Source organism: Oncorhynchus clarkii, chromosome 1 (assembly GCF_045791955.1).
Source record: "Oncorhynchus clarkii lewisi isolate Uvic-CL-2024 chromosome 1, UVic_Ocla_1.0, whole genome shotgun sequence".
Classification (NCBI taxonomy): domain Eukaryota; kingdom Metazoa; phylum Chordata; class Actinopteri; order Salmoniformes; family Salmonidae; genus Oncorhynchus; species Oncorhynchus clarkii.
The window spans coordinates 12604347-12631544 of record NC_092147.1 but is presented as its reverse complement, the minus strand read 5'-3'; the positions used below and the strand labels follow the sequence as shown (position 1 = coordinate 12631544).

At 43.4% G+C, this 27198-nt stretch overlaps 1 protein-coding gene across 1 annotated transcript in view; it reads left to right on the top strand.

Annotated features, from left to right (window-relative positions):
• The window catches only part of LOC139407154 (inaD-like protein), a 294625-nt gene that overhangs the window by 227359 nt on the left and 40068 nt on the right, over positions 1-27198 (top strand). Inside the window, 5 exon segments of the mRNA XM_071151082.1 lie at positions 2343-2434; positions 23244-23335; positions 23809-23918; positions 24465-24557; positions 25231-25302. Coding sequence (XP_071007183.1) covers positions 2343-2434; positions 23244-23335; positions 23809-23918; positions 24465-24557; positions 25231-25302 — 459 coding nt within the window.

The following is a 27198-nucleotide window of genomic DNA, read 5'->3' as shown; positions in this document are numbered from 1 at the left end:
TTTCATATCGTCTGAGATCCCCAAGGATTGGAAAGCTGCCGCAGTCACCTCCCTCTTCAAAGGGGGAGACACCCTGGACCCAAACTGTTACAGACCTATATCCATCCTGCCCTGCCTATCTAAGGTCTTCGAAAGCCAAGTCAACAAACAGGTCACTGACCATCTCGAATCCCACCGTACCTTCCCCGCTGTGCAATCTGGTTTCCGAGCCGGTCACGGGTGCACCTCAGCCACGCTCAAGGTACTAAACGATATCATAACCGCCATCGATAAAAGACAGTACTGTGCAGCCGTCTTCATCGACCTGGCCAAGGCTTTCGACTCTGTCAATCACCATATTCTTATCGGCAGACTCAGTAGCCTCGGTTTTTCAATTGACTGCCTTGCCTGGTTCACCAACTACTTTGCATACAGAGTTCAGTGTGTCAAATCGGAGGGCATGTTGTCCGGTCCTCTGGCAGTCTCTATGGGGGTGCCACAGGGTTCAATTCTCGGGCCGACTCTTTTCTTTGTATATATCAATGATGTTGCTCTTGCTGCGGACGATTCCCTGATCCACCTCTACGCAGACGACACCATTCTGTATACTTCTGGCCCTTCCTTGGACACTGTGCTATCTAACCTCCAAACGAGCTTCAATGCCATACAACACTCCTTCCGTGGCCTCCAACTGCTCTTAAACGCTAGTAAAACCAAATGCATGCTTTTCAACCGTTCGCTGCCTGCACCCGCACGCCCGACTAGCATCACCACCCTGGATGGTTCCGACCTAGAACATGTGGACACCTATAAGTACCTAGGTGTCTGGCTAGACTGTAAACTCTCCTTCCAGACTCATATCAAACATCTCCAATCTAAAATCAAATCTAGAGTCGGCTTTCTATTCCGCAACAAAGCCTCCTTCACTCACGCCGCCAAACTTACCCTAGTAAAACTGATTATCCTACCGATCCTCGACTTCAGGGATGTCATCTACAAAATAGCTTCCAATACTCTACTCAGCAAACTGGATGCAGTTTATCACAGTGCCATCCGTTTTGTTACTAAAGCACCTTATACCACCCACCACTGCGACCTGTATGCTCTAGTCGGTTGGCCCTCGCTACATATTCATCGCCAGACCCACTGGCTCCAGGTCATCTACAAGTCCATGCTAGGTAAAGCTCCGCCTTATCTCAGTTCACTGGTCGCGATGGCAACAGCACGTGCTCCAGCAGGTGTTTCTCGCTGATCATCCCTAAAGCCAACACCTCATTTGGCCGCCTTTCGTTCCAGTTCTCTGCTGCCTGTGACTGGAACGAATTGCAAAAATCGCTGAAGTTGGAGACTTTTATCTCCCTCACCAACTTCAAACATCTGCTATCTGAGCAGCTAACCGATCGCTGCAGCTGTACATAGTCTATTGGTAAATAGCCCACCCAATTTACCTACCTCATCTCCATACTGTTTATATTTATTTACTTTTCTGCTCTTTTGCACACCAGTATCTCTACCTGTACATGACCATCTGATCATGTATCACTCCAGTGTTAATCTGCTAAATTGTAATTATTCGCCTACCTCCTCATGCCTTTTGCACACAATGTATATAGACTCTTTTTTTTGTTCTTTTTTTTCTACTGTGTTTTTGGCGGCAGGGTAGCCTAGTGGTTAGAGCGTTGGACTAGTAACCGGAAGGTTGGAAGTTCAAACCCCCGAGCTGACAAGGTACAAATCTGTCGTTCTGCCCCTGAACAGGCAGTTAACCCACTGTTCCTAGGCCGTCATTGAAAATAAGAATTTGTTCTTAATTGACTTGCCTAGTTAAATAAATAAAATAAAATAGACTTGTTTATTGTTTACTCCATGTGTAACTCTGTGTCTGTTCACACTGCTATGCTTTATCTTGGCCAGGTCGCAGTTGTAAATGAGAACTTGTTCTCAACTAGCCTACCTGGTTAAATAAAGGTGAAATAAAAATAAAAATCATCCTGTCATTTTCATCACCAACAATAAGATGACTGTGTGTGTGGTGTCTGTGTGGTGTGTGTGTGGTGTGTGTTTGGTGCACGCTTGCTTACAGGGTGTATTTGTGTTTGCATGTGTGTGTTCATGTTTATGTTGCTGTGTCTTTGTTAGAGAGATAAAGAAATTTAACCCATCCTTCTTCCGGTATATGATATGGGTAGTGTTTATTTGGCATCAAACGGAAGTAAACTGAACGAAGCAGGGAGGGACCACCTGAACTTGTCCATTAAGAAATGTTATTTTTTACCGTAATCTTTTTTTTGTTGCTACGGTGTGCCCTAATGAATAATCTCTGTTGTAGTTTAATGCTCTCTCCTTCTCTCCTGCCCCATCAGATCAACAACCAGGTCCTGTATGGCCGCAGCCACCTGAACGCCTCGGCCATCATCAAGAGTGCCTCGTCCAAGGTCAAGATTACCCTGATCAGGTAGGGCTAGCCTTTGGGACCAGAGGCGTCAATGCCTATCCTACTGAGGGGACCTCTGCCCCCCTTAGTTTCAAACCGTTTAAGCTTGAAGGTGCTCTAAGTCCCGCCTGCATTGCTGCTTCAGAAACACCTTAGCAGTGTTGTAGTAGCGGAGACCGGTCTCAAGACCATATTTTCAGTGTTTCGGTCTTGTCTCTGTGTTGGATACATTTGTACTCGGTCTTGACTCGATCTTGGACACTGAGGATTAATTTCTTCCTGATACCGGCGGAGTAAAAAACTCATTATCAGCTTCCATTCAGTAAGGGCATAAAACCGCTTCGCCAGGCCAAATACACTATATGAACAAAAGTACGTGGACACCTGCTCGTCAAATATCTCATTCCCAAATCATGGGTATTGATATGGTGTTGGTCCCCCGTTTACTGCTATAACAGCCTTGATTCTTCTGGGAAGGCTTTCCACTAGTTGTTGGAACATTGCTGCAGGGACTTGATTCCATTCAGCCACAAGAGTATTAGTGAGTTTGGGCGATTAAGTCTGGCTCACAGTCGGTGTTCAAATGTATTCCAAAGGTGGGGTTGAGGTCATGGCTCTGTGCAGGCCAGTCAAGGTCTTCCACACCGGTCTTGACAAACCATTTCTGTATGCACCTTGCTTTGTGCATGCTTAAACAGGAAAGGGCCTTCCCCAAACTGCTGCAAAGTTGGAAACACAGAATTGTCTAGAATGTCATTGTATGCTGTAGCTTTAAGATTTCCCTTCACTGGAACTAAGGGGCCAAGCTCAAACCATGAAAAACAGCCCCAGACCATTATTCCTCCTCCACTATGCATTCGGGCAGGTAGCGTTGTCCTGGAAACCCACTTCACAAAGCTCCCAACGGACATTTATTGTGCTGACGTTGCTTCCAGAGGCAGTTTGGAACTTGGTAGTGAGTGTTGCAACCAAGGACAGAAGATTTTTACGCTTTGCGCACTTCAGCACGCAGGTCCCGTTCTGTGAGCTTGTGTGGCCTACCACTTCGCGGCTGAGCCGCTGTTGCTCCTAGACGTTTCCACTTCACAATAACAGCACTTACAGTTGACCGGGGCAGCTCTAGCAGGGCAGAAATTTGATGAACTGACTTGTTGGAAAGGCAGCATCCTATGATGGTGCCACGTTGAAAGTCACTGAGCTCTTCAGTAAGAACATTCTACTGCCAATATTTGTCTATGGAGATTGCATGCCGTGTGCTCGATTTTATATACTTGTCAACAACGGGCGTGGCTGAAGTAGCCGAAACCACTAATCCACTAACATACTTTTGTATATATAGTGTACTTTGTGTATATACACTCCTTTCTTGAACAGTACTACCTGAACAGACTCTATGTCTATAATATACATGTTTGTATTTATAGTGTACTTTATGTGTATATACACTCCTGTGTATATATATACAGTGCCTTGCGAAAGTATTCGGCCCCCTTGAACTTTGCGACCTTTTGCCACATTTCAGGCTTCAAACATAAAGATATAAAACTGTATTTTTTGTGAAGAATCAACAACAAGTGGGACACAATCACTTTTTTAACAAATCAAAAACTGAAAAATTGGGTGTGCAAAATTATTCTGCCCCTTTACTTTCAGTGCAGCAAACTCTCCAGAAGTTCAGTGAGGATCTCTGAATGATCCAATGTTGACCTAAATGACTAATGATGATAAATACAATCCACCTGTGTGTAATCAAGTCTCCGTATAAATGCACCTGCACTGTGATAGTCTCAGAGGTCCGTTAAAAGCGCAGAGAGCATCATGAAGAACAAGGAACACACCAGGCAGGTCCGAGATACTGTTGTGAAGAAGTTTAAAGCCGGATTTGGATACAAAAAGATTTCCCAAGCTTTAAACATCCCAAGGAGCACTGTGCAAGCGATAATATTGAAATGGAAGGAGTATCAGACCACTGCAAATCTACCAAGACCTGGCCGTCCCTCTAAACTTTCAGCTCATACAAGGAGAAGACTGATCAGAGATGCAGCCAAGAGGCCCATGATCACTCTGGATGAACTGTGCAGAGATCTACAGCTGAGGTGGGAGACTCTGTCCATAGGACAACAATCAGTCGTATATTGCACAAATCTGGCCTTTATGGAAGAGTGGCAAGAAGAAAGCCATTTCTTAAAGATATCCATAAAAAGTGTTGTTTAAGGGGGTTCAAGGGGGCCGAATACTTTCGCAAGGCACTGTATATATATATCTGTATATAGACTGTGTATCTACAATAGACATGTGGAGAACCTACTGGACCTGATGCTGAACGGACAGCATCAGTAACAACGGTAATACCAGCTCACTCATGTACAGTAGGAGAGTGCTCTTACTGTAAAACACAAAGGACCAGTAGAGGAGTGTAGAGTAGAGGAGTGTAGTGTAGTGTAGAGGAGTGGAGAGGAGTGGAGTGTAGAGTAGAGGAGTGGAGTGTAGAGTAGAGGAGTGGAGTGTAGAGTAGAGGAGTGGAGTGTAGAGTAGAGGAGTGGAGTGTAGAGTAGAGGAGTGGAGTGTAGAGTAGAGGAGTGGAGTGTAGAGGAGTGGAGTGTAGAGGAGATGAGTGGAGTGTAGAAGAGTGGAGTGTAGAGGAGTGGAGTGTAGAGGAGTGGAGTGTAGAGGAGTGGAGTGTAGAGGAGTGGAGTGTAGAGGAGTGGAGTGTAGATGAGTGTAGTGTAGTGTAGAGGTGTGGAGGTATACGACTTGTCAGTTATGTAGTACAATAGTGAAATCATGCACAAAGTAGCCTACACAATCGCAAAGCATGTTGAACTACATTCACATGCGCGCTGCCATACACATGGTTTAGTTTCAGCAGGAATATAATCTGCAGGCAGGAAGCAAGAGCATGCAGCTCTCAGCTGGTTTTGGCACACAGCAGCTCACAGCTGTAGCTGGTAGGGTAGGTAAGAGGTTTTAACTTATGATATCTACCAGTAAATGCTAACTAAGGCAACAATGGCAATGCAAACCAGGTGTTGAGAAAGTATGGTCTGAAGTCTTGTTCAGTAGGCTATTTATGATGTTGCAATTCAGTCATCATGCACTGTTTGCATCAGGGGCGTAGGCATGAGTGGGCTTGGGTGGTTAACTTTGCACGCTCTGGGCATTCTCTTGATGACAGCTTTGCACACTCTTGGCATTCTCTCAACCAGCTTTACCTGGAATGCTTTTCTAATAGTCTTGAAGGAGTTCCCACATATGCTGAGAACTCGCAATTTGGTTGAGGTTATGTGATTGTGGAGGCCAGGTCATCTGATTCATCACTCCATCACTCTCCTTCTTGGTCAAATAGCCCTTACACAGCCTGGGGGTGTGTTAGGTCATTGTCCTGTTGAAAAACAAATGATAGTCCCACTAAGCGCAAACCAGATGGGATGGCGTATCGCTGCAACATGCTGTGGTAGCCATGCTGGTTAAGTGTACCTTGAATTCTAAATAAATCACAGACAGTGTCACCAGCAAAGCACCATCACCTCCTCCTCCATGCTTCACGGTGGGAACCACACATGCAGAGATCATCTATTTACCTACTCTGCATCTCACAAAGATGCAGCGGTTGGATCCAAAAATTTCAAATTTGGCCCAAGCAACTATCTTCTTAGTGGTTTCTTTGCAGCAAAGGCCTGATTCATGCAGTCTCCTCTGAACAGTTGATGTTAGGATGTGTCTGTTACTTGAACTCTGTGAAGCATTTATTTTGGCTGCAATTTCTGAGGCTGGTAACTCTAATGAACTTACTCTCTGCAGCAGAGTTGACTCTGGGTCTTCCTTTCCTGTGGCGGTCTTCATGAGAGCCAGTTTCATCATAGCGCTTGATGGTTTTTGCGACTGCACAACTTTCAACGTTTTTGACATTTTCTGGATTGACTGACCTTCATGTCTTAAAGTAATGATGGACTGTCGTTTCTCTTTGCTTATTTGAGCTGTTCTTGCCATAATATGGACTTGGTCTTTTACCAAATAGCTATCTTCTATATACCACCGATACCTTGTCACAACACAACTGATTGGCTCAAATGCATTAAGAAGGAAAGACATTCCACAAATTAACTTTTAACTTAGGGCTAGGCCCTTTTTTTCTCAATTTCCGCCTGAATGACATACCCAAAGTAAACTGTCTGTAGCTCAGGCCCTGAAGCCAGGATATTCATATAATTGGTACCATTATAAAAAAAAACACTTTGTAGAAATGTTAAAATAATGTAGGAGAATATAACATAATAGATATGGTAGGAGAAAATCCAAAGAAAAACCAACCATATTTTTATTTTAGAAATGCAAGTGAAAGCTCATATTGTAAAATTGCTCCCTGAATGCAATTCATATGGCTTCCACAGGGTGTCAGCAGTCTGTTCAAGGTTTCAGGCTTGTAACTTCAAAAACGAATAAGAAATAACAGTTTTTTTATGAGGACACAGTGTTGGAAATCTGTGTTTTTGCTCACCATGATGAAGTTGCACACCTGCTCAAATCGGTTTCCTATTGAACATACTTCTTTCTGAAATAAATATTATAGTTTGATTACATTTTAAGGTGTCTGAGGAGTAAATAGAAATGTATTTTGACTTGTTGAAACAAAGTTTAGGGGTAGATCTTTGGATTCCTTTCCCTGCAAGTTGAACGAGTGGATTACTCAAATCGATAGCGCCAACTAAACTGACTTTTTGGGATTTAAAAAATTATATATAGAGATAGAGAGGTTATAGAGAGCTATGTTATAGCTGGGACCCTTTGGATGACAAATCAGAGGAATATTTTCAAAAAACCTGTGCCGCTGGAATAATATTTTGATGTGGGGTGCCGTCTTCAAACAATCGCAATGCATGTTTTTGCTATAATAGCTACTGTAAATCGGACAGTGCAGTTAGATTAACAACAATTTAAGCTTTCAGCAGATATAAGACACGTATATGTACCTAAATGTTTAAAATCCATAACAACTATTAGAATATATTTGAATTATGCGCCCTCAAGTTTCATCGCTAGCTGGACACCGATCCTTTTAACAAGGAACACCTGTTAATTTAAATGCATTCCAGGTGACTACCTCATGAAGCTGGTTAAGAAAATGCCAAGAGTGTGCAAAGCTGTCATCAAGGCAAAGGGTGGTTACTTTGAAGAATCTCAAAGTATCTTAATACTTTTTTCGTTACTACATGATTCCATGTGTTATTTCCATGTGTTATTTTCACAAAAAAAGCCTCCTTCACTCACGCCGCCAAACTTACCCTAGTAAAACTGACTATCCTACCGATCCTCGACTTCGGCGATGTCATCTACAAAATAGCTTCCAACACTCTACTCAGCAAACTGGATGCAGTCTATTACAGTGCCATCCGTTTTGTTACCAAATCACCTTATACCACCCACCACTGCGACCTGTATGCGCTAGTCGGCTGGCCCTCGCTACATATTTGTCGCCAGGCCCACTGGCTCCAGGTCATCTATAAGTCTATGCTAGGTAAAGCTCCGCCTTATCTTAGTTCACTGGTCATGATAACAACACCCACCCGTAGCACACGTTCCAGCAGGTTTATCTCACTGATCATCCCCAAAGCCAACACCTCATTTGGCCGCCTTTCCTTCCAGTTCTCTGCTGCCAGTGACTACAACGAATTGCAAAAATCGCTGAAGTTGGAGACTTATTTCCCTCACCAACTTTAAACATCAACTATCTGAGCAGCTAACCGATCGCTGCAGCTGTACATAGTCCATCTGTAAATAGCCCACCCAATCTACCTACCTCATCCCCATACTGTTTTTATTTGATTTACTTTTATGCTCTTTTGCACACCAGTATCTCTACTTGCACATCATCATCTGCTCATTTATCACTCCAGTGTTAATCTGCTAAATTGTAACTATTCGCTCCTATGGCCTAAGTGGTCATAGCAACAAAAGACTACAGTATCATTATTTTTTTTTTTTTTACTGTTTGCCTCTCACAAGCATTCCAGCACAGGTTTCCTCCAACGTGGATGACTGAGTTCATATTGCGACTCGGTGCCTTGACAAGATGGCTTGTGAGGCAGGTATGGAACATTGGGAAGTCACTCCTACGTCCCATTATACACTACAGAAGTGCCTGTATGTTGACTTCTCATGTTAATGTAAGGAAGTGTAAAAGGAAGTATGGGAGTAGGTCAGTCAGCCTACATATTGCACCTACCATACTTTTGTTTGTGTTCCCTTTGAACAGTGAGCAAAGATGGGTGATTTTGTTACCATCCTTTCTCAGTGTACCAGCAGTCACGTACTGAGGTGAACAGTAGAGAGTAGAACAGTACTAGAGAAAGATTCTACTCTCTACTGTTCACCTCGCCTTCCATTTCTTCCATTCTGCTCCTAGTTCTCTCCCTCAGCCAACGTTGACAGAAGGCGTACGTAACATTCTGACACAAGCATTAGGCAGGCGGCACCATCGCTCTCCGTCCTCTACACACTATTACACAGCAACATCTAATGAAACAACGACAACCTTGGTGTAATTTGGCGTGGAGAGGAAAAGAGGAAGAGGAGGTAGTAAGAAGGGCGGGAGAGGAAGAGAGGGGAAGGAAAGAGCAAGGGAGGGAGAGGACGAGGGAGGGAGAGAGAAAGAGGGAAGGAGAGAGGCAGAATAGGATGGAGAGAGAGAGGACTGAAAGAGGGAGGTAGGGAGAGGAAAAAGAGCAAGTTAGAGGATGGTAAGGATGAGGGAGGCAGAGAGAAGGAGGAAAGGAGAGGGGGAGAAGATGAGAGAAGCGGGGAAGGAGAGAGGGAGAGAGAGAAGGAGAGAGAACTGAAAGAGGGAGGGTGACATTGTGACCACCTCTGCTTGAGTCCTGAGAGAGAGAGAGAGAAAGAGAGAGAGAGAGGCCTGTAGAGTCTCATTAACTGGGCTTTGATATCCGTCCACTCAAACACCAGCTATGAAGCCTGCTACTGACTTACTAAGTCCTAATGGCAATTTATTTCCTGTACAGTGTATTACTTTTGACCAGGGCCCAGTGGGGAATAGGATGCCGTTTGAGGAGCAGACAGTGACAGTCACTTGCTCCGGCTTATTGCTCATTCTTTCTTGCTCTAACTTTCTCTCTACCTCTCTTTCTCTCTACGTCTATATACCTCTTTATACCTCTCTATCTCTATATACCTATATATACAGTACCTCTCTACCTCTATAAACCTCTCTATCTCTATATACCTATATATACAGTACCTCTCTACTTCTATATACCTCTCTATCTCTATATACCTCTCTATCTCTGTGTACCTCTCTACCTCTTTATACCTCTCTATCTCTATATATCAATTCAAGGGCTTTATTGGCATAGGAAACATTGGCATGGGAAACATGTGTTAACATTGCCAAAGCAAGTGAGGTAGATAATGTATACATATCTCTATATACCTCTATTCCTCTCTACCTCTATATACCTATACCTCTATATACCTCTCTACCTCTATATACCTCTCTATCTCTATATACCTCTATATACCTCTATCTCAATATACCTATCTATCTCTATATAGCTCTATATACCTCTATCTCTATATACCTCTATACCTCCCTACCTCTATATACATATACCTCTACATACCTCTCTACTAATATATACCTCTCTATCTCTATATACCTTTCTACCTCTCCTTCTCTCTATCTCTATATACTTCTCTATCTCACCTTCTTTCTACCTCTATATACCTCTCTATTTCCCCTTCCCTCTACCTCTATATACCTCTCTACCTCTATATACCTCTCTATCTCTCTTTCTCTCTACCTCTATATACCTCTCTACCTCTATATACCTCTCTACCTCTATATACCTATATATTTCCCCTTCTCTCTACCTCTATATACCTCTCTACCTCTAAATACCTCTCTATTTCCCCTTCTCTCTACCTCCATATACCTCTCTATTTCCCCTTCTCTCTACCTCTATATACCTCTCTACCTCTATATAACTCTCTATTTCCTCTTCTCTCTACCTCTATATACCTCTTTACCTCTATATACCTCTCTATTTCCCCTTCTCTCTACCTCCATATACCTCTCGATTTCCCCTTCTCTCTACCTCTATATACCTCTCTACCTCTATATACCTCTCTGTCTCTCCTTCTCTCTACCTCTATATACCTCTCTACCTCTATATACCTCTCTGTCTCTCCTTCTCTCTACCTCTATATACCTCTCTACCTCTATATACCTCTCTACCTCTATATACCTATATATTTCCCCTTCTCTCTACCTCTATATACCTCTCTACCTCTATATACCTCTCTATTTCCCCTTCTCTCTACCTCCATATACCTCTCTATTTCCCCTTCTCTCTACCTCTATATACCTCTCTACCTCTATATAACTCTCTATTTCCTCTTCTCTCTACCTCTATATACCTCTTTACCTCTCCTTCTCTCTACCTCTATATACCTCTCTACCTCTATATACCTCTCTATCTCTCCTTCTCTCTACCTCTATATACCTCTCTACCTCTATATACCTCTCTGTCTCTCCTTCTCTCTACCTCTATATACCTCTCTACCTCTATATACCTCTATATACTTCAATCTCTATATACCTCTCTATCTCTCCTTCTCTCTAACTCTATATAAACCTCTACCTCTATTTAAACCTCTAACTCTATATATACCTCTCTCTCTCCTTCTCTCTAACTCTATATAAACCTCTACCTCTATTTAAACCTCTAACTCTATATATACCTCTCTCTCTCCTTCTCTCTAACTCTATATAAACCTCTACCTCTATTTAAACCTCTAACTCTATATATACCTCTCTCTCTCCTTCTCTCTAACTCTATATAAACCTCTACCTCTATTTAAACCTCTAACTCTATATATACCTCTCTCTCTCCTTCTCTCTAACTCTATATAAACCTCTACCTCTATTTAAACCTCTAACTCTATATATACCTCTCTCTCTCCTTCTCTCTACCTCTCATTCATTTTCTTCTTCTCTCTACCTTTCCTTCTCTCTACCTGTCCTTCTCTCAGAAAGCTTATTTCACTGTACCTCTTTCTTACTCCCTCTCTCCAAAGCCGCCCCACCGCTCTCAAACTCTCCATCTCTTATCCTAATCTCTCTCTCAACCTCTCTCTCTCTCCCCCCGCACCCCCCATCTTCTGCTTAATCATCTCTCTGAGGAGCGAGGTGCACACAGAGCACAATGGCGATGCAGCACTTAATTTCCTCCCCGCGCCTCTCCTCGCCGCTCGTCGCAATCCTTAAGTCCCTTTAATTGAACACAGTGGGCCAGAGCCAATCACATATTAAAACGAGAGAGAGGAGAGAGAGAGAGAAATAGAGAGAGAGAGGAGCTGAACATGCCCAATTTGACTGGAGCGTGGAGACATTCCCAAAGTGTGGCGCCTCGGCCTTCTCACCCGCTCCAGTAGTTCCTGTCATGGAGTTCAATACATATTTTTCACAAAGAAGCTGATAAAACACACAGGTGCAAAATCAAGATGACTTACATAGATGAGGGCCAAGAGAGGGAGTGTGGTGATGTACTCTTTTAAAAGTTGCATCATACTGCAGCACAGCTTGGTACAGCATGTTACAGTGCATGATGTCATAGTATTTTACAGTCAGCCATTGTTGCCGTTAATGCTCGTTGAAACCACCAGAGGGCGTCTTTATGAGGGTTGTTGGCACTTACTTTCCCAAATAGTCCTACAGAGGTCCACGCAGACCAGACTTTTGGATTGTTATACCCTATCAGAGGTCCACGCAGACCAGACATTTTGATTGTTATACCCTATCAGAGGTCCACGCAGACCAGACATTTTGATTGTTATACCCTATCAGAGGTCCACGCAGACCAGACATTTTGATTGTTATACCCTATCAGAGGTCCACGCAGACCGGACATTTGGATTGTTATACCCTATCAGAAAGAGCAAAACAATTAATTAATTTCATGGACATGAAGCAACCGTATCCTCAGCTACTATAGCACAGAGAAATACATCTTAAAACATGCTTTTCTGTTCTTTGGAAATAAATTGTCTTAGTATCATGTTTATTTTATGACCTTCCTAAACAAAATATGAATGTCTTTCTTTGTGACTCCTTGAGTCCTGGCTATTCTACTGTTAATATGCTAACTGCACAGCAGTCCTTCATGGTGCTTTGAGGATGAAATGCTCAGTAAGTTTTTGTCTTTTAGGATATTTATCTTAATGTAGGCCTACTGCTAGAGTGTAAAATACACATATTTTGGTAAATTCAGTTTTTATTGAAATGACATAGCGCTGTAGGCCTAAGAGTCCTGTTGACTGTAGCTGTTTTAGGCTAAGTTAATTATTGTATAAAGGCCTACTTCAAGTTACACTATATCAATCATTAATTTGTGCATGTCATCAGACAGCATACAAGTCATCCATGTATTTAAATAAGGTCAAGCATTTTAGTTATTAAACAAAATAACACAGGGAGCCTTGAATAATTAAACAATGAATAAACCGCAACATGTCAAAGCGATTGAATTCAGGAATGCATTTGACTGTTCTTAATTTGACTGTACTTGAAACTTTAAAACCTTTTTTTTTGTTAGAACAGACTATATGGGATTGATTATAATTATTTTGTAAATTATTATTGTATTTGTTGTGCATTTTATACTGTTAGAAATGTAGCTTAATTACATTTATTTTTATTATGGTGTTTCCATTTCAAGGAAAACGAAAATGCATTTTACATTAGCCTATGTAGGCCTCAGGGTTTTCGTTAGGAAAATATGGCGCTGTACAACGTGACCGGTCGGAGTAGGCCTAGGTGACTGGGAGTGAAGAGCAAAATAATCCTAACATTCCCACGACCTAATTGTAGGCTAACCAATATACAGTGAAAATAAAAATCTGATTGATTTATCAAGACCAGTCCCCATGCTTATAGTTGACCACACATGGGTAGGCTATTGCTTCAAATCCTATTACAATCCTATTATAATGATGACTTTGGGTGTTTCAGTAAGCAACAATTTGTTGCCTTCAATTGCATTAGCCTGCTTTATTCCAATATTTGATGCTGTTTAATATGACATGTAACCTATTTAGAGTGTTTTAAATGCTGTTTAATATGACATGTAACCTATTTAGAGTGTTTATATGCTGTTTAATATGACATGTAACATATTTAGAGTGTTTATATGCTGTTTAATATGACATGTAACATATTTAGAGTGTTTATATGCTGTTTAATATGACATGTAACCTATTTATAGTGTTTATATGCTGTTTAATATGACATGTAACCTATTTAGAGTGTTTATATGCTGTTTAATATGACATGTAACCTATTTAGAGTGTTTATATGCTGTTTAATATGACATGTAACCTATTTATAGTGTTTATATGCTGTTTAATATGACATGTAACCTATTTAGAGTGTTTATATGCTGTTTAATATGACATGTAACCTATTTATAGTGTTTATATGCTGTTTAATATGACATGTAACCTATTTAGAGTGTTTATATGCTGTTTAATATGACATGTAACCTATTTATAGTGTTTTAATGCTGTTTAATATGACATGTAACCTATTTAGAGTGTTTATATGCTGTTTAATATGACATGTAACCTATTTAGAGTGTTTATATGCTGTTTAATATGACATGTAACCTATTTAGAGTGTTTATATGCTGTTTAATATGACATGTAACCTATTTAGAGTGTTTATATGCTGTTTAATATGACATGTAACCTATTTAGAGTGTTTATATGCTGTTTAATATGACATGTAACCTATTTAGAGTGTTTATATGCTGTTTAATATAGCATGTAACCTATTTATAGTGTTTATATGCTGTTTAATATGACATGTAACCTATTTAGAGTGTTTATATGCTGTTTAATATGACATGTAACCTATTTATAGTGTTTACATGCTGTTTAATATGACATGTAACCTATTTATAGTGTTTATATGCTGTTTAATATGACATGTAACCTATTTAGAGTGTTTATATGCTGTTTAATATGACATGTAACCTATTTATAGTGTTTATATGCTGTTTAATATGACATGTAACCTATTTAGAGTGTTTATATGCTGTTTAATATGACATGTAACCTATTTATAGTGTTTACATGCTGTTTAATATGACATGTAACCTATTTATAGTGTTTATATGCTGTTTAATATGACATGCAACCTATTTATAGTGTTTATATGCTGTTTAATATAACATGTAACCTATTTAGAGTGTTGATATGCTGTTTAATATGACATGTAACCTATTTAGAGTGTTTATATGCTGTTTAATATGACATGTAACCTATTTAGAGTGTTTATATGCTGTTTAATATGACATGTAACCTATTTAGAGTGTTTATATGCTGTTTAATATGACATGTAACCTATTTAGAGTGTTTATATGCTGTTTAATATGACATGTAACCTATTTAGAGTGTTGATATGCTGTTTAATATGACATGTAACCTATTTATAGTGTTTATATGCTGTTTAATATGACATGTAACCTATTTAGAGTGTTTACATGCTGTTTAATATGACATGTAACCTATTTAGAGTGTTGATATGCTGTTTAATATGACATGTAACCTATTTATAGTGTTTATATGCTGTTTAATATGACATGTAACCTATTTGGAGTGTTTATATGCTGTTTAATATGACATGTAACCTATTTATAGTGTTGATATGCTGTTTAATATGACATGTAACCTATTTAGAGTGTTTATATGCTGTTTAATATGACATGTAACCTATTTAGAGTGTTTATATGCTGTTTAATATGACATGTAACCTATTTATAGTGTTTATATGCTGTTTAATATGACATGTAACCTATTTAGAGTGTTTATATGCTGTTTAATATGACATGTAACCTATTTAGAGTGTTGATATGCTGTTTAATATGACATGTAACCTATTTAGAGTGTTTATATGCTGTTTAATATGACATGTAACCTATTTAGAGTGTTTATATGCTGTTTAATATGACATGTAACCTATTTAGAGTGTTTACATGCTGTTTAATATGACATGTAACCTATTTATAGTGTTTATATGCTGTTTAATATGACATGTAACCTATTTAGAGTGTTTATATGCTGTTTAATATGACATGTAACCTATTTATAGTGTTTATATGCTGTTTAATATGACATGTAACCTATTTAGAGTGTTTATATGCTGTTTAATATGACATGTAACCTATTTAGAGTGTTTACATGCTGTTTAATATGACATGTAACCTATTTATAGTGTTTATATGCTGTTTAATATGACATGTAACCTATTTATAGTGTTTATATGCTGTTTAATATAACATGTAACCTATTTAGAGTGTTTATATGCTGTTTAATATGACATGTAACCTATTTAGAGTGTTTATATGCTGTTTAATATGACATGTAACCTATTTATAGTGTTTATATGCTGTTTAATATGACATGTAACCTATTTCAAATGATGTGCTCTTCTTACATTCACATTTTCATGTTTATTCAAATACTTTTCATTCAAATCCATATAGTTTGGTTCCAATACATCAAAACCAAATGGTAGATCCTGGTAGTCATAAAAATAGATGGGTGTTGGTTAAATTGGGATTTTAATGAATGGAGCGAATTTGGAGGGGCATTTTTTTCCCCCTGTATGCACGGAGCCGATGGAAAGGACGTGGAGCTCCATAAGCAGTGTGCAAGCACCACTCCATGATCAACGAGAGGGATTTCCAACTGCTCAACTCCTCTCACATGCTCTGCTTGACACCAGCTCACAGAATCAGTGAGCAGCACATCCATTATTTCTGAGCCGCTGGAGGAAAAAACGGTTGCAGAACAGATAACAACATGCTGATTTATGCTTCACCAATGTGAGGTTTTCTGACATGAGGTTTTCTGTGGGTGTAACGTTTTTACCACTGACTGCTAGGCAGCCATGCTCAATTTGTCTGACAACCCAAAATGTCATGTTTTGCATGAAATCAGTGCTCGTAGTTATCCTCATTGCTTTCTGTTAAGTTATGCGTCTCATGGCAGAAACAGCGTGACAGCGGCTCCAAGGAAACCATGCATCTCAAATGGTACCCTGTTCCCTTTATAGTGCACGGTTAAGTGGATAGGGCATCATTTCAGACACAGCCATAGTGTGACTGTCTGACCCACCCAGGTCCCAAATACCGCCCTAGAGAATAGTAAGGGACTTGACCTGATAGTAAGGGACTTGACCTGATAGTAAGGGACTTGACCTGATAGTAAGGGACTTGACCTGATAGTAAGGGACTTGACCTGATGGTAAGGGACTTGACCTTATGGTAAGGGACTTGACCTTATGGTAAGGGACTTGACCTTATGGTAAGGGACTTGACCTGATGGTAAGGGACTTGACCTGATGGTAAGGGACTTGACCTGATGGTAAGGGACTTGACCTGATGGTAAGGGACTTGACCTGATGGTAAGGGACTTGACCTGATGGTAAGGGACTTGACCTGATGGTAAGGGACTTGACTTGACCTGATGGTAAGGGACTTGACCTGATGGTAAGGGACTTGACCTGATGGTAAGGGGCTTGACCTGATGGTAAGGGACTTGACCTGATGGTAAGGGACTTGACCTGATAGTAAGGGACTTGACCTGATGGTAAGGGACTTGACCTGATGGTAAGGGACTTGACCTGATGGTAAGGGACTTGACCTGATGGTAAGGGACTTGACCTGATGGTAAGGGACTTGACCTGATGGTAAGGGACTTGACCTGATGGTAAGGGACTTTACCTGATGGTAAGGGACTTGACCTTATAGTAAGGGACTTGACCTGATGGTAAGGGACTTGACCTGATGGTAAGGGACTTGACCTGATGGTAAGGGACTTGACCTGATGGTAAGGGACTTGACCTGATGGTAAGGGACTTGACCTGATGGTAAGGGACTTAGGATACAGTGACAGTACAGAGAGAAATAATGTCCTTCATCATGTTTATACCGGATGTGTCACGCCCTGGTCTAAGTATTTTGTGTTTTTCTTCATGTATTGGGTCAGGCCAGGGTGTGGCATGGGGTTTTTGTATTGTGGTGTGTTTTGTCTTGGGGTGTTGGTGTGTATGTACTGGGATTGTATCTAGTGGGGTTATCTAGCAAGGTCTATGGCTGTCTGGAGTGGTTCTCAATCAGAGGCAGGTGTTTATCGTTGTCTCTGATTGGGAACCATATTTAGGCAGCCATATTCTTTGAGTTTGTCATGGGTGATTGTCCTGAGTGTCTTGATGTCCTTGTTTATGTTAGTTGACACAAGTATAGGCTGTTTTCGGTTTTCGTTTCGTTTATTGTTTTGTAGTGTTCGTGTTTAGTCGTGTTTACGTTTGTTTAAATAAACATGGATCGCAATCGACACGCTGCAGTTTGGTCCGACTCTCCTTCTCACCAAGAAAACCGTTACAGAATCACCCACCACCAACGGACCAAGCAGCGTGTTAACAGGCAGGAGCCACAGGAGAGGCAGCAGGAAAAGCAGCAGCTGCAGTGGGAGATGCTGCACTACCTGGAGAAATGGACATGGGAGGAAGAACTGGACGGTAAAGGACCCTGGGCTCAGCCTGGAGAATATCGCCGCCCCAAGGAAGAACTGGAGGCGGCGAAAGCTGAGAGGCGCAGATATGAGGAGGCAGCACGGCGTAGCGGATGTATTGTGGGGGGGCTCAGGGAGAGTGTGGCAGAGTCAGGAGTCAGACCTGAGCCAACTCTCCCTGTTTATCGTGAGGAGCCAAGGAGGAGACCAGAACCAGAGTCGGTGTTGGAGGTGAGCGAAACAGAGACTGTGAAGGAGTTAATGGGGAAATTGGAGGAGAGAGAAATGAGGGAGTTGCTGTGTTGGTGCTTATTGCATGGAATTCGCCCGACGGAACGTGTCGGGGATTTGATGGCACCTGGGTTAGCGCTCCATACTCGTCCTGAGGTGCGTGTTAGTCGGCTGGTGAAGTTGGTGCCAGCCTCACGCACCAGGCCTCCTGTGCACATCCCTAGCTTTGCACGTCCTGTGCCAGGACTGCTCTCAAGATCTCCAGTACGCCTTCACGGTCTAGCCCATCCTGTGCCACCTCCACACTCCAGCCCTCCGGTAGCAACTCCCCGCACCAGGCTTCCTGTGCGTGTTCTCGGTTCAGTACCACCAGTACCAGCACCACGCATCAGGCCTACAGTGCGCCTCGCCTCTCCAGCGCTGCCGGAGCCTTTCTCCTCTCCTGCGCTGCCGGAGTCTCCCGTCTGTTCAGCGCTGCCAGAGCCTTTCTCCTCTACAGCGCTGCTGGAGTCTCCCGCCTGTTCAGCGCAGCCAGAGCCTTTCTCCTCTACAACGCTGCTGGAGTCTCCCGCCTGTTCAGCGCTGCCGGAGCCTTCCTCCTCTCCAGCGCTGTCGGAGTCTCCCGCCTGTTTAGCGCTGTCAGAGCTTTCCGCCTCTACAGCGCTGTCGGAGTCTCCCGCCTGTTCAGAACTGCCAGTCTGCATAGAGCTGCCAGTCTGCATAGAGCTACCAGTCTGCAAGGAGCTGCCAGTCTGCATAGAGCTGTCAGTCTGCAAGGAGCTGTCAGTCTGCAAGGAGCCGCCAGAGCTGCCAGTCTGCAGGATGCCGCCAAAGCTGCCAGTCTGCAAGGAGCCGCCAGAGCTGCCAGTCAGCATGGAGCAGCCAGGGCCGCCAGTCAGCATGGAGCAGCCAGAGCCGCCAGTCAGCATGGAGCAGCCAGAGCAGCTCTGTCAGACTGTCGAAAGGACAGGGCGCTTCGGAGCCAGCCAGACTGTCGAAATGACAGGGCGCTTCGGAGCCAGCCAGACTGTCGAAATGACAGGGCGCTTCGGAGCCAGCCAGACTGTCGAAAATAAGGAAAAAATGTTGGCCGGGAACACAAACGATAAAATGTCGTTCCACCGGTTCACGCCACATATATGAGTTAGTACCGTGACGCAGGCAAGCGAGTTTCATTCCACAAATACACACACACAAGAAAACAACAGGTCCTACGACCTTGTCAGCTTGCTATGGCTTGGACACAATTTCTTATAGCTGTGGGAGAAAGGGCATGTGTGGGGATAAGGCAACACAAGCAACAGATTGATTCATCAATTCCCACTGTCCTTACTGTCACCCTCGTGGAAGAGGAAATAAAACTTTAAACCTAATTGGAAAAGGGTCACTTACTGGGCAGAGACAAGAATGGTAAAGGAAGGGAGGGGAGGTAGAGAGATGGAGGAAGAGAGAGAGAGAGAGGCGAAGACAGGAAAGGAATATGGAGAGAGAGATGGAGAGAAAGAGGTGAGGACAGGGAAGGAATATGGAGAGAGGGAGGGGGAGAGAAAGAGGCGAGGACAGGGAAGGAATATGGAGAGAGGGAGGGAGAGATGGAGAGAAAGAGGCGAGGACAGGGAAGGAATATGGAGAGAGGGAGGGAGGGAGGGAGAGGGGTAGAGAGAGAGGCGAGGACAGGGAAGGAATATGGAGAGAGGGAGGGAGAGAGGTAGAGAGAGAAGCGAGGACAGGGAAGTAAGGAGGAAGAGAGAGAGTGGAGGGTCTGAAGCGAGGGAACCACAACACTACTCACAACCACATGAGAGGTGAACAGGAAGGATAGCAGGATATCATCACCGGCTACTGGGCTGGGTGGCAACCTGAGCACCCTCCTTGTGGATTGGAGAAGCCAGCTGTTCCTGCTCTTCTTGGCCTTTCCCTGTGTTTGTCTGGCTGTCTGACGGTCTATCAGTCTATTGGAGACGACAAAGTCAAGATATACTCAGGCCTAGAAGCTAAGATATGCATATTATTAGTAGATTTGGATAGAAAACAATCTGAAGTTTCTAAAACTGTTTGAATGATGTCTGTGAGTATAACAGAACTCATATGGCAGGCAAAAACCTGAGAAAAAATCCAACCAGGAAGTGGGAAATCTGAGGTTTGTAGTTTTTCATCTCTTTGCCTATCCAAGATACCGTGTAAATTTGGACCGACTTCCTAAGGCTTCCACTAGATGTCAACAGTCTTTAGAACCTTGTTTGATGCTTCTACTGTGAAGGAGGAGAGAAAGAGAGCTGATTGAGTAAGAGGTCTGCCAGAGTGCCATTCAGGCGCGCTCCCGTGAGAGGTAGCTGCGTTCCATTGCAATTCTAAAGATAAAGGAATTCTCCGGTTGAAATATTATTGAAGATTTATGTTAAAAACATCCTACAGATTGATTCTATACATCGTTTGACATGTTTCTACAAACTGTAATGGAATTATTTGACTTTTTACCTGGCCTGCGCGTCATAAATTTGGATTTGTGAACTCAAGGTGCGAACAAAAAGGAGGTATTTGGAAATAAATTATGGACTTTATTGAACAAAACCAACATTTATCGTGGAACTGGGATTCCTGGGAGTGCATTCTGATGAAGATCATCAAAGGTAAGTGAATATTTATAATGCTATTTCTGACTTCTGTTGACTCCACAACATGGCGGATATCTGTATGGCTTGTTTTTGTGTCTGAGCGCCGTACTCAGATTATTGCATGGTGTGCTTTTTTGGTAAAGCTTTTCTGAAATATGACACAGTGTTTGCATTAAGGAGAAGTTGATCTAAAGTTCCATGCATAACACTTGTATTTTCATCAACATTTATGATAAGTATTTCTGTAAATTGATGTGGCTCTCTGCAAAATCACCGAATGTTTTGGAAGCAAAACATTACTGAACGTAACGCGCCAATGTAAACTGAGATTTTTGGATATAAATATGAACTTTATCGAACAAAACATACATGTATTGTGTAACATGAAGTCCTATGAGTGTCATCTGATGAAGATCATCAAAGGTTAGTGATTCATTTGATCTATTTTTCTGCTTTTTGTGACTCCTCTCTTTGGCTGGAAAATTTTTCTGTGACTAGGTACTGACCTAACATAATCGTTTGGTGTGCTTTCGTCATAAAGCCTTTTTGAAATCGGACACTGTGGTGGGATTGGTGTAAAATGGTGTAAAAATACTTGTTTGTTTGAGGAATTTTAATTATGAGATTTCTGTTGTTTGAATTTGGCGCCCTGCACTTTCACTGGCTGTTTTCATATCGATCCCGTTAGCGGGATCTAAGCCATAAGAAGTTTCAAGAGCGCATCCCCATCGGTTCGGACTGAAACCAGATAAAAGAGGAGATGACAAGAAAGGAGAGGAGGTAATGGGACAAGGACAGGAGAAAGGAGAGGAGGCAATGGGACAAGGACAGGAGAAAGGAGAGGAGGCAATGGGACAAGGACAGTAGAGAGGAGAGAAGGTTATGGGACAAGGACAGTAGAGAGGAGAGAAGGTTATGGGACAAGGGCAGTAGAGAGGAGAGGAGGTTATGGGACAAGGGCAGTAGAGAGGAGAGGAGGTTATGGGACAAGGACAGTAGAGAGGAAAGAAGGTTATGGGACAAGGACAGTAGAGAGGAGAGGAGGCAATGGGACAAGGACAGTATAGAGGAGAGAAGGTTATGGGACAAGGGCAGTAGAGAGGAGAGAAGGTTATGGGACAAGGACAGTAGAGAGGAGAGAAGGTTATGGGACAAGGACAGTAGAGAGGAGAGAAGGTTATGGGACAAGGACAGTAGAGAGGAGAGAAGGTTATGGGACAAGGACAGTAGAGAGGAGAGAAGGTTATGGGACAAGGACAGTAGAGAGGAGAGAAGGTAATGGGACAAGGACAGGAGAAAGGAGAGGAGGCAATGGGACAAGGACAGTAGAGAGGAGAGAAGGTTATGGGACAAGGACAGTAGAAAGGAGAGAAGGTTATGGGACAAGGACAGTAGAGAGGAGAGACGGTTATGGGACAAGGACAGTAGAGAGGAGAGAAGGTTATGGGACAAGGACAGTAGAGAGGAGAGGAGGCAATGGGACAAGGACAGTAGAGAGGAGAGAAGGTTATGGGACAAGGACAGTAGAGAGGAAAGAAGGTTATGGGACAAGGACAGTAGAGAGGAGAGAAGGTTATGGGACAAGGACAGTAGAGAGGAGAGGAGGTAATGGGACAAGGACAGGGACAGTACAGAGAGAAATAATGTCCTTCATCATGTTTATACCGGATGTCTCTCTCTGCTGTCCTGATCAATCAATACCACTACACGTGTACACACACACACACACACACACACACAGTCATCGCTAATATCACGCTCAGATACACAGGAGGAAATACTCCCATTAACCTCAGCTGTCTGCACGTCACACTTTCCACACCATTGATTACTGCTAATGCAATTCTATTGATAGTGCTTTCTCTCTCCCTTCTCTCTCTCTCCCACTATCTTTATATACCTCTCTAACTCTCTCTCTATCCCTCCTATCTCTCTATCCCTCTGCCTCTATCTCTCCCTGCCTCTATTTCTCCCTCTCTATAACTCTATCCCTCCATATCTCTCTCTCGCTCTATCCCTCTCTCTCTCTATCCCTCTATCCCCCTCCCTCCCTCTCTCTCTCTCTCTCGCCCTCTCTCTCTCTCTCGCCCTCTCTCTCCCTCTCTCTATCCCCCCTCTCTCTCTGTCACTCTCTCTCTCTCTCTCTCTCTCTATCCATCTCTAACTCTCTCTCTCTCTCTCTCTCTCTCTCTCACTATCCCTCTCTCTCTCTCTCTCTCTCTCTCGCCCTTTCTCTCTCTCTCTCTCGCCCTTTCTCTCACTCTCTCTATCCCTCTCTCTCTCTCTCTCTCTCTCTCTCTCTCTCTCTATCCGTCTCTCTCTCTCTCGCTATCCCTCTATCCCTCTCTCTCTCTCTCGTCTCCTCTTTTTCTCCTACCCCCTGTACCTTCCTATAGGAATGAAGATGCTATCAACCAGATGGCCGTTCCCCCCTTTCCACACCCTCCTGTTGTCCTCTCCTCCACTGAAGTGAGTCCTATTCACACACACACACACACACACACACACACACACAGACACAGACACAGACACAGACACACACACACACACACACACACACACACACACACACACACACACACACACACACACACAGACACAGACACAGACACAGACACACACACTCTGCTATGACCGAATGGTCATCCAAAAGCTGACGGAGCAGGGCACTGGCCATGACCTTATGCGAAAGCATCTGCTCAGGCCTAAACACAAATGCACCCCCAAAAGCAAGAAAACAATATCTGAAATCGTGGCCCTTGGTCCAAAATGGACCCTTCTTAACCAAAACATGCATGTTTTCTTTGGGGGGGGGCACATATCTGATTAGTGTATTTATCTGGAGAAATCAATAGGAAGGAATGGCAGTGTATTTGACAACTTTCTAGTTTGAATGTGTTGACTCAATGGTGTCATCACCACATTCATCATCACCATCATCATCATTATTGTTATCCCAGACCCCCAAACCAGCTGCAGTAGCATCCCCGGCCCCCACAGAGAAGTCTCAAACCCCAGAGAGCCTGGCCCTCAGCAGGGGACCCCTGGAGGCCTCCATCTCCATCAGCGAGGTAAGAGGCTCCACTCCCCATGTTACCTGTCCTAAGAAAACTGATGGAAACAGGGAGGGACTACTAGGATTTGTCCAATAAGAAACGCTTGTTTTATTTTTCTGTTTTGCTACATTTTGCTACATTTTGCTACATTTTGCATGTACTTTCCTAAATAGGAACCTGATGTTGGATTGAAGTGTTCCGTCTAGCATCTTCTTAATACATTTTCTGCTCAGTGTCTGGCAATTCTGTTGCTCAACCCTGTATTTCTCTCCCACTTTCTCTCTCTCTCTCCCTCTCTGTCTCTCTCTCCCTCTCTCTCTCTCTCTGTCTCTCTCTCTCTCTCTCTCTCTCTGTCTCTTTCTGTCTCTCTCTCCCTCTGTCTCTCTGTCTCTTTCTCTGTCTCTCTCTCCCTCTCTCTCTGTCTCTCTCTCTATCTCTCGCTCACACTCGCGCTCACTCTCACTTTCTCTCTCACACACACACACACACACACACACACACACACACACACACACACACACACACACACACACACACACACACACACACACACACACACAGGTGAAGTCCAGTGTTGGGTCCAGTGGGAGCACAGCTACGGAGCTTGTGTCCAGAGAAGCAACACTCATGATCCTCCGAGAGACTTCGTCAAAGGTCATCTGACTGGAAGCCCATGTGTTACATCCTCTTTGCTCCCTACACATCCCTACCAGCCTGAGAGCCTCTCTCTGTGTCCCGGCAACAAGCCACTGAGTTGTTTACTGACTTGGTTTCTCAGGTCAAAATGAGTTGAGCAACTTCAAACCCCCAACATGAACACCAGGAAGACACTACAAACCCCCAACTTGAACACCAGGCAGACACTACAAACCCCCAACATGAACACCAGGCAGACACTACAAACCCCCAACATGAACACCAGGCAGACACTACAAACCCCCAACATGAACACCAGGCAGACACTACAAACCCCCAACATGAACACCAGGCAGACACTACAAACCCCCAACATGAACACCAGGCAGACACTACAAACCCCCAACAAATGCTTCCCGGGCGATGAACTCAAACCTGTGACCGGTATTCTTCTGACCTAGTGTCAAATCACATTTTATTTGTCACATACACATGGTTAGCAGATGTTAATGCGAGTGTAGCGAAATGCTTGTGTGTGTGTGTGTGTGTGTGTGTGTGTGTGTGTGTGTGTGTGTGTGTGTGTCGTGTGTCGTGTGCGTGTGCGTGTGTTGTGTGTGTTCATGTTTGTACCTCTTGTTTGTACCTCATTTTTGTACCTCATGTTTGTACCTCTTGTTTATGCTCTCTGCAGAAGGCCTCAGAGAACGAGGCCGAGTCTTCTGAGAGTGTGACTGTGCCGGCTGCCGAGACCCCCCTGGGGCAGGTGAGCATCGCATTGGATTTGGGTTACCTGTGTACCTAACGGCACTCCATGTAGTACAATGGAATCCACTCTGTGGAAGGAAGAATGAATCACAACGAGCTCATAGTATTAGACAACTTGTGTTTTAATATGCATTATTCAGTTATTCACAACTATTTTAAAGACAAAGATCTGGATAATATTTATGTTTCTGTTGTGTCTTGCCGTTAGTGTGCGTATGCGCACGCGTGTGTGTGTGTGTGTGTGTGTGCGTGTGTGTGTGTTTGTGTGTGTTTGTGCGTGTGCGTGTGTGTGTGTGTTTGTGAAGCAGCTGACAGAGCCAATCCCACCCTGGGTTGGTATAAAAACCATCTGCCCATGGAGTGCTGTGAACTTCATCCATCAACCATTGGCTGAAATGCCAGTGTGCCCCAGCCCATGTGTGGTCACTGAACCCTGTACAGGGCTATGCTGAGGACGTTCACATCTCCTCCAGAGAGGACCATGCTATCAACGACATGCTCTCTCGCACAGATTACTTTTTGAAAAGGTCTGGAAGTGAAAGACAGTGAATGTGCTGTATAAAAGACAGAGGTAAACGCTGGTACAAGTCTAGAACTGATAAACCCCCAACATTTACACTAACGAATAAACCAATCAGAGTTTACTCTCACGATACATATAGTTATCTTTGACATAAGTTGAATGTTGCTGGTGAGTGGGCGGAGTTGAGGAGCTTGTTAATGAGTATTCAACCAGGCTTGTTATGATTGACGTTTCGCCTCTGCCTGTGGTCATGAATCTAGAAGCTGTGAGAGAGGTGGCCCTAGTAAAGATTCAACATCTGCTTACAAATGTGCCTCTCCCACAGAAGGTTCTGGGGGAAATGAATAACAAAACTGTTCAGGTGGTGAGAAAGTGGCTCTGCTTCAACACACACACCACACGTGACGTTGTCTTCCTGAGCCAAAGAGAGCGACATTTAGGCGTCCCGAATATTGAGTGGATTTACACTGCTGCCAGACAGACTCACCTGTTGAACATGCTCAACAGTGATGATGTGACAGTTAGGGAGGTATCCAGAGCAGTCCTTCCTTCTGGACCCTGGGAGGAGGACGGTTACACTGGCCAGGGACACTGAGGACAACTTCCTGGGCTTCAGGAGGACGGTTACACTGGCCAGGGACACTGAGGACAACTTCCTGGGCTTCAGGAGGACGGTTACACTGGCCAGGGACACTGAGGACAACTTCCTGGGCTTCAGGAGGAAGGCAAATGGAATATTGGACATTCGTGCTGCTGGCTTTGGTGTCTGGTCAGACTGGCCAGACCTCAACAACCTGTGCAACCGGACTGGAGTGGAGCTCAGGTGGACACGGTGGATATGCAAGCTGAGCCAGTGACTGATTCTGATGTAGTTGTGGCAGATCGGTGTTGTTGTGGAGACTTCTGTCACCTATCATGGAACATCTCATCTTACATGCTGGACAACACTCAGATGTAACACTGGACTGGCCTGAGGCTGCAGGGGAAACTCACTGCTCTGGACTGCCTGTTCAGGGGCAGAACGACAGATTTGTACCTTGTCAGCTCGGAGATTTGAACTTGCAACCTTCCGGTTACTAGTCCAACGCTCTAACCACTAGGCTACCCTGCCACCCCAATGTCCTTTATTTTTAAGGTGAGGCTGAAAGTTCTACAAACAAAATATAATGTAGCACTCTGGTACCCTGCAAACCATGACCCATTCTGTATTCCACATGAGTCAAATGTAATGGAGTCCATTATCCATGTTGTGAATGGCTGCTGTTCATACAAGGATTTGTACATTGCTAGACATGGCCACCTTGTCGACCTGATAGCGAGCGAGCGAGTGGATGCATAAACATTCTTGTGTAAGGGGAAGCTGGTTTGATG